We start from the raw sequence: 17,353 nt of genomic DNA on the forward strand, positions 1-17,353 counted from the left end.
TTAAAAATGAATTTTTAGTTTAAGGGTGGATATGATTTGGGTTACATTTGTTACATTTTTGTTTTGAATGTATTCACTGTTTGTTATCTCTGGTAAAACCAGTTGACATTGACTATTTAATAAAAAAAATGTCAATTAAACAATTTTTAGTCGTTAGATAAAAAACCACTCTTCTATATTGGAATCTATAATGTAAGAGTGACTAAAGAATTAAATGGTTCATTTATCAACGAAAAACAAGTGAATGCTCTCAGTTTGTTGGTTGTACATTCACTGATTGCATACTAAACATACTACAATACATTTAAATGACAATTACACTCGAGGCTTTACACATTTAAGGACTTGCTTCCACAAGGTGTTGAACAAAAGTAAAAAAGAAAGCAGAGTTTAAACATTATGTTATCTTTATAAATTGGTCACACTTATAAAATAGTTTCTCTCTATATAAAATATGTATTGTTATAATAACCCATATATCGTTGTTAACAATATAATGAAATATTTTCATTGTCTATTTACTCACTCACACATAGCAACCTAGAAATTGACTACGGTAAAAGTGTAATTTTCCCCCTTTTTTTTTGGGGGGGGGGGGGTTCATCAATATAAAATAAGTTTGATCACAGTTTTTTTTTTTTTTGAGAAAATTGTATATGTTATAGTTCTATTTTAGATAATATACCTTCGGTCTAATTTTCCCGACCTAAATCCCTAACACTTTGCTTCGAAAAGTGAAATAAAGAAAAAAATTCTATATTTTCTTTTGGAAACTGTTTAAATTCCACACAAATTCGGAATTAATTTGACTTGTTAGTTGTTAAATCTTAAAACTGCGCCAACCAAATTTTTTAAAACTTTCAGCCTTCTTCTCAGGAGGGGGGAGGGTTGTTGAAATTTCGGGGTTATCCTTGTGCGATTTTGTTGATGAAACTTTTCATATATATATATATATATATTGCTAAGTTTATAAGAAGCCGAAAATATTTTCGAAAAACATACACTTGTGCACACATGAGAATGTTTTAGTCTTTTTTTTTGCAATCGATAAATTTTCATAAATTTTAAGCAGAAAAATACGTCGACCGAACGACAAAAACAATGTATAAAATTGTCGAAGTTCGAATTAAAAATTTTTTTGTTTTGTGCACATCTTGGTATTACTTTTTACGTCGAAAATTCGAAGGTCATAGCAAATAGTCAAAACTTGAAAATGTTATCTAATCGGATGTACTATTTACATACGATTTGCGCACATAAATATTTTTTTCGTTTACAACTACCAACTGCCTTTATTTGATCACCCTGTATTCAAATTCAATTAATACAAAAAATATATATATATATAATTATCGCTTCGTAATTATCACGTATAATTACACGTGTAATTACGATTACATTTTGATAATTAAGCGCTGACTTATATTATATATTAAATTAACTTTTAAGCAAAGCATATTTGTTTTGAAAAATAGTTGGGATTAATTAATCTTTTTTCTTTATTTGTAGTTTTAGGAATTAAAATTATACTTAAAGTAGAGGTTACCAAGGTATACTGTATTGTGTAAATCTATTTGATATATGAAAATTGCTTTTATATGTATTATTCGAACAGAGAAATAATATGCAGGGTCAAAAAATACTGTGGAATATTGAAAACAACAATTCACATAAAGTTATAAAAACTATTAGTATCGACCTGTATGGAACAAAAAAAAAAAATAAGTTGTTTTTCAGTGAAATATTGGTATAAATAAGAACAGTTACAACGACAACAACTGCAAAAAACACAATAACAATTTCGTTTTAACAGCAAACGAATAGATTTTCAATTGAAACGCTCGATAAATCATCTGTTTATATTTTACATTGCCAATTGAGAACAATTTGAAAAACAACCGGCTAGGTTAGGTTAGGGGCTGATGGTTGAAATTATTATCATACTTGCTGGAACTCGAAAAAGAACATACATATAGTTTTTATACTGAAGATTACAAAAATATTGACACATTTCCTAGCGTAGGTATAATACATTGTATGGCTGTTTATATACATGCACATTTTAAAGCGGTTAACGTCGTGTTGGTAAATTGTTCAATTGACTCGTAATCGGTTTTAAAAACTATTATTGTGAAGTTCAAATACAAATTGGACTCAAAATCCTGTTTGAAAACATAGGTTAAATACATCATCGAAGGCGATTTTTCCCATACAAATCCATAGGTGCAATTAAATGAGGGAGAGCCCATCTCTAGAATACCCTCCCTAGTAGCACAAAGGCTACATAAAACAATGTAACATATTTTTTATAAATTTCAAAGTTGGTTTAAAAAAAAACGTTTTACTTTTTAAAGGTTTTGGTATGTCACAAAAAAGGGTTATGATACAAATAGATATTTTGAAGTGAAAATAATACATTGACAATGTTGATTAAACGTGTATTGGGAACAGCATGCTTACTTATTAGACATTGAAGAAAATGCTCTTAATTCAGAATTTATCATAGCCAAAAAGTGTTGTAAAACTTATAAGTTTGATTCCAGTGAATATGTTTTGACCCGTCTTAAGGGGGTTGAATTGGCCTGTTTGTTGGACATTTTAGGTCAACTCAGAATGGTTAGATATCAATAATGTAAAAATATTTGACTAAATCGGCCACTTTTCTAGGTTAATGTAGAAATCGACTAATGATATTTCATTTAAAATTGGGTTTAAGTCCTATTTTATTTGCTCAAATTTTTCTTTTCGAAATAAATGAATCAGTAATTCAACAACCGACTTCCATAATAACATGCATTTCTGCATTCAATCCTTTTAATATAATCGTTGAGCAATTGATTTATTCATTGTATTTTTAAACGGGTTAATACCCAATTACAAATAAGAGAAGAATAGGAACATAAACATAGAACTTACACAAAAATTGAAGTATACAGATTAACAGTTGACAAATACAATGGATTTCAACAACACAAAATAATAGATAAAGATAAACAATATTTACACAATTGGATTATTAAATAATAAATATAAATAATATAAATAATTAACAAGAGCTTCTAACGAATTTTTAACAAATAAATCAATATTGTTTTTATTTACTAGTCGTATTATGCGTTTTAAAAGGGCATCACGACACTAGTTTGAGAAAGGTCAACAATCTTTCCTTTGTCATCTATTATTTCACTAAATTTTTTTCTATTTTTCTATAGTATAATATAATATTGGATTAGATTCCAAACTATTTTAAAATGATTTCGTGAATTAATAATTTTAGTACCATAACACATGTTTTTTGCCATATATATTAGCTTATTCAATAAATCCCTATACTTTATAAACTGCTTTATTACATATTACAATGAATTGTTGCATTTTCGTTTTATTAAAAATTGTCCTCTTAGTTCTGATTGAATAAAGCCACGTCGTGTAATCCATGTATTTAGTTTACTTTTTTTCTTATTACTAAAATGTTTGTACATTTTACTTATTATATGATGATAAGAGTAAGTCTCATAATGATGAACCTACGAAGTCCGGCGATGTACGGTTTTCATTTTATGGACAACGTATAAAGGTAGATGGGGTTGGGAAAAATGCTCTAAAAATGTATGAATAATCCATTCAAGACGCTAATAATTACCCAACATTTAATATTAAACAATTTAAGTCTAACCGTTTTCTGTTGTATGCAATATGAAATATGATTAAAATGAACTAATGAATGAATAAGTGTGAATTTTGGACGGCTATGGCTGTATTAGCAGTTAAATTTAGGATTTAGTGAGTGCCGAAGCTTTAAAGCCCACGGTGAGGAGCGTACATCCGCCCTCATGTTTATGACTATGAATTCGTAAAAAATGATTTCAAAATGAAACTAAACACGAGATGAGTAATCCAAGAAAGCAGTAACTTATTTAAATAGAAAAAACGACAATAGATAAATTGTTATAAAAGTTATATTAGGTACTAATTATCTAATTTTCCAAAGTATGAAAATATCCAAAATTACACATAAGCCATATTTTCTATAGGATATTTTGAAATTGGGAAATATTGTTGTAAGTGTAAAAACTAACGACCCAATAACCGCTTTTTCCAATCTATTATTTTTTCAGTTTGGAACAAGGGGTTAACAGAACAAATGGTCCCTGGAAAATAATGTCGATTAGGAAAAGTGTACCATGGATAATAACATGGTTTTTGGTAAAAGTGGTGTCATCCCACCCTGATGTGTATTACATTTATATGAATGACAATATATTTCAAGATATAAATTATAAGGGATGACAAAAGGAGACAAGTGATAACAGGTAAGTGATAAGTGATAAGAGATAGGTGATAATTAAGAATAATAATATAATATCCATTCAAACGTTTTTATTGAATAGTTAGTTACGATATATATCTGAATATCTATGGCGATAAATCAGTTTAGACAGACGATCAGCCCTAATCGTATCCACTTCATAATATCGAAAAGTACATTTTTAAGCACATTACTGTCATTAGGCAGACACAACGTTTTATCGTTAATGGTATTTCTACCGTTACAGAATTTTGTTTTTCTTTGTTAACACAATATGTGACGTATATTTGATACGAATAAACCCACACGCTGTTGTCTTATATTTCAAGATAATTTTATATTTTATTTTGAGCTTATTTTTTTTCTGTCCCGATATTAAGTTAAATATCTGAACTCTGTTATAAAAATGTACATAGGTACAATGATTTTAATATGTACCCTCTGTCTGTTATGCCAAATAATTTTGTCTTTTTAGAAATATTTTCAATGTATAAAAACGTTGGCATCGAAAATTGTATTTTGTTTGCATTTTTGTGAGCTGCACTTGTAACATTACAACTCAAAGGTTACAATAAATCATAGGCTGACAGTATTCTCGCACTGGCAAACTGTTTTAGGATTTTTGCACACATGTATTTCAATAAATTTTTTTTTCAACTGCCGTTTTGAATATTCACAAGACGAAATATTTTACATTTTTAATAAAATAACGTGTGAAAAATGACATAGGTCCGATGGTTCTCAATGTGTACCGTGTCTGTAATTTGTACTCTTTTTTTTGCATACAGTTTTAATATATTTTGTTATGTCACTTATGACGTGTAACTACTGAAATTTTATACATATGTATGAAAAAAAATGCATGTGAACAATATTTTAAAACCAAGGCGAGAAAAGAAAAGAAAGTATAAAAATCAGGTTTTATAGAAATCAAACTAACCGAAGGGTGTTTACACTGAGCATCAGTTTCTTCGCTTAGAAGAAATCGATTCTTTTATAATTGTATAAAATATAAGTAGTTGAAAATATGATTCAACGATAAATAATAAATCCTATTGTTCTTTAGTTTATAAACTAGGTGGTTATATTGTTAATAATTCACAAATATATAATAATAAATATGGCGTTAACAAGGAATATGATACTTATGTTAGGTGTGCAGAAAAAAAAAATATATATATATATAGATATACATACAATTTATTCAAAATTAATGTAACAGCTCTTACACGGATGGTTAAATATAATTTTATATTAGCAAAACAATAAAATAAATATCAACTTACAACTGTATATTTAAACAAATTTTCATATAATTTTTTTTGTATAATATTTTTTACGGGGTGTAATAATAATTGAAGTGAAAAAATAATTTGTAAATAAAAAAAATACTATTATAATAAATCCATTGAGAATGTAGCTATCGACCTGTACCCAAAGCAAGTTGAACAAAATAATTATCGACCTTCGTGCGTATGAATTCTAGCTGGATATTCAAATACTCTTCTGCGGTGTGACGGTTTGCGTCAAATTCGCCCAGGCCATTATTTCCAATGTCTACGAACCGATTTAGGTAACTATACGTGTCCATGAATTTAATATTCTCGTGTTGAAAATTCACCACTACTTCGGGTGCAACAGCATCAGTCCTGTACAATTGAAGGATTCCTCTTAGATGTTCGATCGGCATACGAGGAATGGATAATTGTCTAAATATGATAGATATTTGATCCAAAGCTGGTAGAATGAGCCCCAACCGCGCCCGGGGTGTTGGCGATAACACCACAGCGCTAAAGGAGTACATACTCATATTGATAAGGAGGGATATGCCAACGCTCTCCACGACGTTTTTTAATCTTAACGGTATTTCCGGGAGATTACGTCGATCCGACAACTCGTTCCACAATTGGAACAAATTCTTATTTTCGGTCTGTATACGGTAGATCATAAACTTGGCAGTACCGTCGTAGATCATATCCGTGTTCGTGATATGGCCGGTCAACGGAAGAAGGCGTTTATATGGCGCAGCGTAAATAGTTCCACCGTTCATTTTTAAAACACTAAACTTGAAGCACACTATGAGCAACTCGCTCACTTGGTTTCCGTTTAAATTATCTATGTCCAACGGTAATGGTATAGTGCTGTCAAACATCTTAAGCGAAGCACAAAGACAAAACATCATTATAATTATTCTGACGGAAACACACATGTCGAAAACTAACAAAATTAGTCTGCGGCCGATAAAACGTTTGAATAAAAAATAAAAAAAACTTAGAAATTCTCACAACACAATTTTCTTCTGCGCCGATGGTCGCAATAAGTGTTTTTTATACCGTTCCAATATCGACACTGCACTTTGTCGATAGGATTTTCATTCGAAATTTCAGAACGCTAGAAATTCGAACTTCTTTAAACGAAAACAACATATTCCATATTAAATATTGACATTATTATACAAAGAAAATTGTACTTTTATCAAATTTGAAGAAGTCGCATGAAAAAAAAAAACAATCCGCTTATACGGCGTTGTGTATACCTATTGTGTTTACAGACAGCTAAAACATTTTTGAACGCGTATTTTGTTTTTAGCTTCGATAGTTTATCAAAGACAACATAATATGTTTGTGGGGTTGCTGATTCCGAAATTGGCATTAGTTTTTCAATTTTACGATTTACTTTTGGAAGGGGTGATGGCAAGGTGTCAATTTATTAATTAAACAATGAAAAAAAAAATACATTATAGAAAAAAAATTTATGGAATTTGTTTTTTTTTGTGCTTGGTTCTATAGTTCTCATTTATTCGTCCTTAAACAACAATATATAGGGTGTCTCAAAAAGAACGCCAGATTTAAATTTGCTATAAATTAAACTGATTTTAAAAAAACATAACAAATATATTATTCTCTTCAGGAGAAGTTTAAGTTTAACAGTGAAAAACAATATCGGGCATATGACCCCCCCCCTCCTACTAGCCCCACAGGCGATTATTCTTTCCATAAAATTTACCATCACTCGATCACACATTGCCCCATCAAGTTCGTTGAGGACACGACGAATTTCTTGCTTAAGTTCCAAGACATTTCGGACTTTGTTCTGGTAAACTCGTGACTTAGTGTATCCCCATAAGAAAAAATCTACGGCCAAATCAGAGGCCAAAGAAAATTACTGACCATAGCACGGTAACGAACCCTATTCACTGTAACAGCATTTCCTTTTGTTTTCGAAAAAGTAAGGACCGATCAAACACCCACTCCAAATTCCACACCAAACCGTAACTCTTTGAGGTTGCATTTCTTTTTCTTGGATCACTCTTGGGTTCTCAGATCCCCATATTCGACAATTCTGCTAACAACCCGTTTAAATGGAAATGGGCTTCGTTAAAAATAATGCGCTTTGCATCGGGTGATGGTAAATTTTATGGAAAGAATAATCGCATGTAGGGCTAGTAGGGCGGTCATATGCCCGATATTGTTTTTCACTGTTAAACCTAAACTTCTCCTGAAGAGAATGATATATTTGTTATGTTTTTTTAAGAGAAATCAATTTAATTTATAACAGATTTAAATCCGGCGTTCTTTTTGAGACACCCTATACAACAATTCTGCGTTTGGAGACAAATTACTTCTTTAAATCACTTGTTATACCTAAGGAAGCTGGGCACTGAGGGCGTTTCTGTTAGATTATCTAGGAGTGGGTATAAATATAAAAACTAGTAAAGAATCAGGATCAGTTTGAATGAGAATGTTTTTATAGAAATAAACCCATCCGAATAGTGTGTATACTGAACATCAGTTAAGCTTGGAAGAATTCGATTCTCGTTTTATTGCATAAAATGTAAGTAGGTAAAATGATTTAACGATAAATAATAAATCCTATTGTTCTTTATTTTATTAGTTGGGTGGTTTTATTATTAATAATTATCACTTTTAATGCTAAAAAATTCAGTTAAGAGTGTCCACACTTCATGCAAATACATCAATACATGGATATGTCCTAATAATTATATGACTATTTCTGATCTGTAATCTCCTCGCGATATATGATGGTAGTAGAGTCTTAATTATAATATGTTCTGACCAAACGTTTTTTAGTAGTTTTATAATATCTGACCTTAATCGATTTACAGGCAACATTTATCAATATTTAACATTTCTCATAAATCAATTTCCGTGGTTCGCCAGTAAGTAAGTGTAGGCACAAATGAATATGACTATCCTTATATATCTAATCTATTTATGTAAAATAATATCTTATCTCTAATCTCTTATATCTTATCACCACATACAGGACTGGAAACGACACTCATATCAATGGAACCAAAGTACAACGCTTGCTAGTACAAAGACGCTCTTAACGCCATCTATAGATCAGTCAGTAATTGCACACAAAAATACTAAACAAAACAAGTTTAATACAATATAATATTCACTATTATACATTATATTTAAAGTAACTAATTTTGCTAATTTTTTCTTCTTCGAATTAATTTTGTTTAGGTTTTTATTTTGTATGTTTGTCAACTGTCTCATCCTTGTAGTAATAGGTATAATATTTACGAATGAACATCAGTACTTCATTCTTATGTTCTTCACAAGGACATGTAAGTACACTGGCGTTATTGTTTAACACATCATCAAATGTGTCTTGAAAGACACCTCTAGCCTCCGTACAATGTTTTAAAAAAGAGTTTTCTATTGTAGTTATTAATTTATGAAAATGTTCATTTATTAATTGCCTCTGGATTTTAAATTGGTAAACGCAGATTCGGATTTGCTTGAATGAGTCTTTCCTAAAAATATTAATTTACACTAAATCGTCAGGTAAAAAATGATTTTGACACACAAAATTTGCCACTGAACTTTTGCCATTCGCCTTTGAAATGGTTTGATTTGGAAAACATTTTTTCCTTGGGGCATTTAAATAGAGTTCATTTTATTGTATTGTTTAAAACACTTTTACATAAATGCACGCTACATTTGCGAGGCATTTTCAAAAATGTATAAAAATATTACTAAATTTTCTCATTTTTGTCGGCCTTATTCCCGCCAATTCCGTATTAGGTTAGGTTAATCCACGGATCTTAATATTCTATTAAATATTTATCAGTTCTTTCATTCAAAAAAACAACCGCTAGATCGCGCCACACGCACAAATGTTCTTCGATAACGTTCAGCGTGATCCACAGATTTTTTTTATTGACCCCGAGCCAAAAGACATAATATCCTTGTCGAAAAAAAAAATGGCAGTTAAGTACGCAGTCCATTTTTATAGTTGCCTCCAATGAGTCACATCAAAATCCTTTTAGTAAACATAAACAAATATGGTATTATCAAGGAATATAATAGGGAGAGAAGCAACTTTATTTTAAAAAAATCAAGCGGGCTGCCTAAAACATAGGTTGCCATATAAGACAGCATACTAGATCAATACAATAGTACATAACACAATTTTTCTTTTAACATTGATGGAATAAGTATATTAAATGACATGCAATTAATTAAAAAATGATTGTAACAGTGCTTACATGTGGTTAAATGTAATGTCTAATAAACAAAACATTTACTATATATATGTGTGCTTGCTGTTTAATATTTTCTACAGTTTTTTAAAGATCAATCATATTGACAAACGTTAAGCTATTATAAATTCATATTTAATTAACTACATAATAATAAGCTATAAAATAATTTGCATTTAAATAATACTATTATAAAAAGTCCTCGGAGACTGTTGAAATTGCACTTCACCGAAAGCAATAAGAACAAAATAATGATTGACGTTCGTCTGTACGAATTCTCTTTGAAGATTCAAAAACTCTTCTGGGGTGTTTGTGTCTGGGTCAAAGTTTTCCAGGTCAATATCACCGATGTCCACGAACCCATTTAAGTAACTATACGTGTCCATAAATCTATTACTCGCGTGTTGAAATTTGCCACAACCGTAGAAGTAATAATAAATGTACGCACGTACGATCGAATTATTCCGCTTAGTTCTTCGATCGGTATACGAGGTATGGAAAGTTGATAGAATTTTAGATAGATTTTATTCATAGCCGGCAGAATGAGCCCTAGCATTTTCCGGGGTGTTGGCGATAACTCCACAATGTCACGGGCGTACAGAAATATTTTGGTAAGGAGGAATGCGCCAACGCTCTCCACGACGTTTACTACTCTTAACAATAACTCCGGTAACAGATGTCGTCCCAAATTTCGAACAAAGTCCTATCGACAACCTGCAGGTGGTAGTCCACAAATTTCGCAGTACCTTATGCCCGACTAACAGAGCTTGGCTTTTGTTTGTCAAAGTGTAAATAGTTCCATTGCGCATTTTTAAATCCATAAACCTGCAGCATAACATGAGCAGCTGCATCACATCACGTACTTGTAAATGGTCAATTTCCACTGGTATTGTGATACTGTTAACAAACAGCTTTGGCGACGCACACAGACAAAACGTTATTATAATTATTTTAACGAAAACACACATATTGAAAACTTGCAAAATTTCCCGATGACTGACGAACAAAAAACGTTTAAATAAATAAACAACTGTTTAACTGGTCGCAATAAGTAGGTACTTATTTATTTATACCGTTTCAATATATATATATACTGCGCTTGGGTAGTCGATGAGATTTACTTCAGAACATTAAAATTTTAAGTTTGTCGAAACGAAAATAATAATTTTCTAAAATAAATATTGACATAATTTATAACCATACAATTTTCGTAGAAAATGCAACAAAAAACCCAATTCGCTTTTACGGAAACTTTAACAAATAAGCGATTGAGCTATAAAACAAATATCATATAAAATTACAAAAGATAAATAATTCATCAAATTAAACCTAACCATGCTTTGAACGACTTTATGTGTGCTGTTAGTAAATTGTAGAGACTGACAGCGGCGGCTTGTTTTCCATGTTTCAGCCAGATACTTGAGCTTACCTGAAGACGGTAAGTACATGCAAATTGTATTATTGATAAACTTCACATTAGATATAATATGTAATTAGAATTTAATAGTATGGCGTAATATGTTAGTTCATTAGAGTAATTGAATGCAATTGAATGGAAACAAATTTGAGGCTCCATCTGAGATAATATAAATCCCGAATAAGTATATAGGATAAAAAGTGTATTATTTAAAAACAAAAAAGAACTACATCATTATTTCATATGCCACATAAAAAACTGTACAAAACTGGAAAACAACCCATAACCACTCTATTAACTCTACCTGACTCTGAAAATTAAAGATAAATAGAAAAGTCGATACAATTTTTATAAAACAGCGACTCTTAAAACGTATAAGTCAGTGTGTAAACTATTTTTTAAGCAGCTTTCGGAAAACGTATCTCGTTCGAGGGGAGGTGAAAATGTTTGCTCTGGTAGTATAATATTTAGTCAAATTTACTGTGATATAATATTGTGGTTGGCCCCGTTGGTATAGTCGATACCGACAAAACAATACACACCTGCGCCAAGGTTTGTCACACATAATTATCTATGGATCTTCTATTATAAAATAAGAATTTGAAAATACCGTTACAATCGTTTTTCTTCCAAGGAACTCAATCGGCTAGAGCTATTATATTGTGAAAAGTAAACGGTTTTCTCCGTCTTCTGGCCGTTTTTTTTATTTATTAATTTCCCTTTTTAAATATTTGACTTCTATAGATCCGTTGGACGGGGCAAAGATCTAAACCGGTCTACCCCGTTACTGACTTGGGTGAGTCTTATATAAATTACAAGCGTGGCAGGTGAATTACGTTACCCCCATGTCTAATATAACCATACGCTAGTGACAGTAGTGGGACTATCGGTTGTAAATGGGCTGGATACGAGAAATTTCGCGTTACACCACAGATTAAATAAAACCAGATAGTGCACTCCATTGTAAAACAAAAGATTTTTGATTTGTTTAAGCTTAATGCAGTAGGGCTGAATTATAGTGCCGAAACTATTGTAAACGCTATTTATAATAATAACGTACACTGATAAGAAGTACTGATAACAAGTATTTAGGTAGGCGAAGGTATTGAAAGCAAACGGTTTTCTGATAACCGTTTTGGCGATGTTTTAATGTGAAAATTGTTAAATGTTCAATAAAATATTTGCTCGTATCAGTAAACAGCATTTTCAGCAGTTTGGAATGTTTGGTACCTTTGGATAATGCAAATCATTTTAGCGGTAAGCTAACAATCCGTATCAGTCTAAACATTATCAGCACATATCAGTAAACATGTTTGCTTTTGGTACCACCGCGAATATAACATAACACGTAGAATATTTATTTTCATATATTTTGATTCAGATCTATGGATCTCAGTTGTTTGGATAGCTTATTGGTGACATAATTAAGAAGGATTTTCTCATCCCTCGAATAAATACAATAGCATAGTATAGTGTAGGAAAATTATTTTTTTTCTCTTTAAAAAATAATATTATTATGTGAAGATTTAACAACACTTATCGTTCGCTATATTGTTCTTGTTCTGTGCGATTTATAGCGTATAAAAATATATCGTTATTTTATTTCACATAAGTAAATTGTATGCAGTATTTTTCTGGATCACACTGTGTTTACAACTGTGCATTTGGGTCAAAGAACATATTTTCTTAAGTACCTGTATAATATGTGAATCAAATAAAACGAAAAACAACTACCTACCAATATTTTATATGTGTTGTTTTTGTCAATCGCACCATATGAAAGATACCTCGAGTCGAATCAAATTTCACTGTTCATCCGAATTTGGTATCGAAGACTTACTTTTGGTTCCACAAAGTGTTTGACAAAAAAACTACCATCATGCATTTCAAAACTGCTGTTATCCTTTTCGCGTTGTACTTTGTGACCGCGACACAGGTAAAACCACATGAAAAAAAAAAAAAGTTGGTCGTTAATAGTGTGTATTAATATTATTGTACTTATTATGATTTATAGAGTGTCGGACTCAATATGAGACAAATAGAAATTATTGATTATCTATTCACAATACACTGTGTAGGAAACATTTTCAAGGGAGAAAACGTGGAAATAGAACTAAGAAATTGCATGAAAAATTTTTCACATTCCGAAAACGAAGAAGGTAATAAAGTGTCTTTAAAACAGTTATTAAACTTTTCGGTTGTAATCGAATGTTTTAAACAGATTTGTATTGTATTCACAGAGCACGAAAATTGTATAGACGACAGTTCAATGGAAGATATCGTGAAAATGGGACTAGAAATTAGCATGAATAGTATTTTAGATTTTGAATACAAAGAAGGTAAAAAAGTATCTTTTAAACAGGGCTTAAACTTTTCGATTGTAGTAAAACGATACTTAAAAAAAAATAGTCTGTAAAAAATAATATCCGTCTTTCCAGTATTTAACAACTGGTCATTGTTTTCCATTTTATTGTTAACTATAGGCAGGACTGACGCTCAACAAGTACAAGATCTTTTGGTATTTCTGGCCAATACCGAAAAGAAATTTGATGACTTCACGGTAATAACGAACCATTTTTTTCGAAATACTCTGATTTTCTTATGTCAATTCACGTTTTTAGTCACAAAGTTTTTCGTCTTACGAAATAACAGTTTTCGTGGGCTTGTTCAACAAATGCGACCAAAGCGGCAAACACGATGGTCTACTTGACTACAAAGAAGTAATACAAGTCATTGACGCTTTAAACCTAGAAAAATGCGTCAAAGAAAATTTAGAAGGCGCATTTGAAGAAGGTATTATCGAGTTAACGAAACGGTCTACTTATTTTGCCAAGGTTGATAATTAAAATTTTTATTTTTATACAAGATGAAACATTTAACGCCGCCGAGTTCTTGTATGAATTTTTGAAAGTAAAACCAGAAGTAAGGATTCATGGTTTCGTTAAAGGCTTGACGAAATACACACATTTAATGGTTTACATGATTTGAATACTTGTACTCAGGGCAGAGGTCTAGAAATGTATCAGGTTCAGGAGATGATCGATTTGCACAAGAATCACAAAATAAAAGGCGATCACATTGACCCGGTTGAAATAAAAAATATGTTCACGAAGTTGTCTATAGTTAATGATGACTACGAAGGCCTGTTGGTTTTCCATCCCAATCCCACTCGTAAGAATATATTTTTTAACTTGTCTCGTTTGTTATTAATATTGGTCTTGTTATTAATGTTTTGTTTTAGGAAAGGGCCCTTTGGAGTTGCAAGAGCTGTTGATTGTTTTAGCAGAATACAACAAAGTGGCCGACATAAATGTAATTATTTACAATTTTATTAACATTGGCTTTTTTACGCTTTTATGAGGACGCACCCACCCGTTTATTAAAAGAGTACAGACTAGTGCCCGTGAATCTTAAACGTGTAATTTAAATACACGTGTACAAGAAACCCGTGTAATTTACATACACGTGTATTTATAAATACACGTGTATTTAAAAAAATGTATTTTGTCAAAAATTTTAGTTTGAGTTAACGTACTTAAACAATTATACTTGTGTTTGAGTTCGTATAATTAAATAGACGTGATATTAAACGTAAAACTAAAATTAATAACAAAAATATTTTTTTTTGAATACACGTGTACTTATAATTACACGTGTATATACACGTGTACGTTAAGTACACGGGTTTCACGTGTGATCGAATACACGTGTAATAGGGACCTCTAGTACATACGTATGGGAATATTTTTTTTTATAAAATCTTAATTTAGAGCTTAAACTATCCATTATACACTTTTCCATACCAATAGATAGCAAAATTAAATGCGCTTAGTTTTGTTTTTATTAATGTTGTTTAATTATCAAATTTATACATTTCGTTGCATAAATAGTGGTATTTACATTTACAATGAAAACTTTATAGTACAATCCTATTGAAAGTAAAAAATGTGATTTGTATTCCTGAACAATTTCAATTCTGTGACTTACAACAATTGTGCACTTAGTAGCCACCGATGTGTGCCCCCTTTGATTTTTCTATGAAAATTCGGTGAACTCAATACTCCACAGCCATGAAGAGCGAACGGGTAGCGTTCTCTTTAGCACTACATAATCTAAAAAGGTACTTAAATTACTTTGTTGATTTCTCAGGCTAAAGCCGTATGTCCTACAATTATAGTTAGAAGTGTTGTATGGGATTTCTCTGAGCACGACGTCGACCAAAACGGTGAACTCGATAAAAAAGAATTTGAGGAAATGGCGAAACATCTAACCACAAACAAAGACGTCGACTCTCTCATTAGAGACAACGATACCGACAGTAATTATTCCGAATCAGTCTTAATTTTTGATAACCATCATAGGTAGGTAGGACTAGCATAGAGTAGGATTTAAGAGGTTTTGTGTGTGTGTAGATATTTTTACAGCTAAAACTAGTATATGCCTAAAAAACGGCGGAGAAAGGAGTGATTTTAAAATAATAATTATACAAACTATTCTCGTCGGAAAACGATTGCTGATGTTTCCATACTAAATATTATATCATAGTGGTTAAAATGTTTAAGTAGATCTAGAGACAAAAAAAAACTGAACTTGTTTACTAAACATTATGCACTTTTTAGAAGACGGACATTTGGATATTACGGAGTTCTTCATGTTGATATTTACGGAATTGGTGAAATGAAAGCCGATTACCCATGATTTTCCTTAAGCATAATCAGTTTTAAATTTGATGTTTTATGATTCTTTTTTAAGCTGTATAACTGTACATGTATATTTGAATTTAATGCTTTTATTGAATACATAACAATAATAATTCATATTGATAAAATACGATTTGTTGTTAAATATACAATGTAATACCGTTAAAATGATGTTTTTACTTAGAAATCATTATAATTTTTCATTGTCGGCGAGCTTTAGGTTATTAGTGTGCTTGATCAATATTCGAATAAGAATGTGCTCTCTTCGTGATTTTACTAAGCATATACATTTAATACTTTGTAGGTTAATACGGATGTGCCTATACACTTTAATAATAATATATTTATCCAAGAGTATTAATAATTCCATTTTATTTTCTTCTGTAATATAAACAACTGAATTCGAAGTAAATACGATCGATTTTTTTATTTATAGTGTTGTTTTATTTGTGCATTGGTACAATGTTATCGTTGTACTTAACTTATGACATATAATCAGAAAACATTTGAACCTTCAATTACATACAGTGAAAACTACGTTTTGAGTGCAGTAGTCAGAAAAAACGGTATATAAATTAATTCATTCATATAAGTCAATAATAGGAACATTAAAAATATCCATGTAAAACAATTTTTGAAGTAAAAAAGAAACATGTATATAATAATAATAATGGTCGGCGCTTAGACTACTAGAAAATGAGCCTTATCTCTATTACGCCTGGTCTTTATATAAATATCAAACAAATAAAAACGTATACCTAAAATGATAGGCACAGTGTCAGTTTGGTTCTACCTACGTAATCAACCTGATTTTAACCGTAGTTTTTGGAATTAAAATTAGACTTAAAGTAGCTGCAACCAAAGCACACTGTATAGTGTAAAGCTGCTACATGTAAAAATGGTTATATATTTATTCTATCAGAAAAACAATTTGCAGGGACAAAAAATACTGCGAAAACTTGAAAACCAATAAAATGCATAATACTATAACAACTAATGGGAGTATATCGAAAGAAATATACACTGTTTTTCAGTGAAATGATTTAACATTCGAAACATTTGTACAAATAAGAACAATTACAGCAACTGCAGAAAACACAAAAACAATTTCATTTTAACGGTATATGAATAGATTTTTAGTTCAAACCTACGCGCCGATAAAATATCTGTTTATACTTCATAGAAAATATTTTAAGAGTTTTGAAAACTTCAACCGATACTCAAGTATATATTCGGTTCAAAACCAGGTTTGAAAATTCAAAAGCCTAAAATATAGGTTAGACACATCATCGGAGGCGATATTTTCTATACAAATCCATAGGCGTAGCTTGGGCAAGAGGGCTAGCCCTTTAGCTTAGCACCTTTAGTATCTAGAATAGCTCAAAGGCAATATAAAAAAATGTACCGTA

General features: G+C 30.9%; 1 protein-coding gene across 4 annotated transcripts in view; it reads left to right on the plus strand.

Annotated features, from left to right (window-relative positions):
• LOC126845817 (uncharacterized) overlaps positions 1-15,959 on the plus strand; it is a 30,177-nt gene extending 14,218 nt beyond the window's left edge. For 2 of the 4 annotated variants that reach the window (XM_050584741.1, XM_050584740.1), the window contains 10 exons: positions 13,028-13,180; positions 13,259-13,403; positions 13,485-13,583; positions 13,728-13,804; positions 13,866-14,037; positions 14,111-14,166; positions 14,247-14,415; positions 14,486-14,556; positions 15,394-15,562; positions 15,864-15,959. In XM_050584741.1, the coding sequence (XP_050440698.1) occupies positions 13,124-13,180; positions 13,259-13,403; positions 13,485-13,583; positions 13,728-13,804; positions 13,866-14,037; positions 14,111-14,166; positions 14,247-14,415; positions 14,486-14,556; positions 15,394-15,562; positions 15,864-15,925 (1,077 nt within the window). In that variant the 5' untranslated portion in view covers positions 13,028-13,123 and the 3' untranslated portion in view covers positions 15,926-15,959. Of the gene's footprint in view, positions 1-12,871; positions 13,181-13,258; positions 13,404-13,484; positions 13,584-13,727; positions 13,805-13,865; positions 14,038-14,110; positions 14,167-14,246; positions 14,416-14,485; positions 14,557-15,166; positions 15,243-15,393; positions 15,563-15,863 lie in introns of those variants that run through there. The other 2 variants (XM_050584744.1, XM_050584745.1) reach the window with 2 other exon arrangements.
• The last annotated feature ends 1,394 nt before the right edge of the window (positions 15,960-17,353 follow it).

This window comes from Adelges cooleyi, unplaced genomic scaffold, assembly GCF_023614345.1.
Source record: "Adelges cooleyi isolate 19-005CV unplaced genomic scaffold, UGA_ACOO_1.1 ACOO_flye_CR_arks_rails_tigmint_CR_PRNA_8, whole genome shotgun sequence".
Lineage (NCBI taxonomy): Eukaryota > Metazoa > Arthropoda > Insecta > Hemiptera > Adelgidae > Adelges > Adelges cooleyi.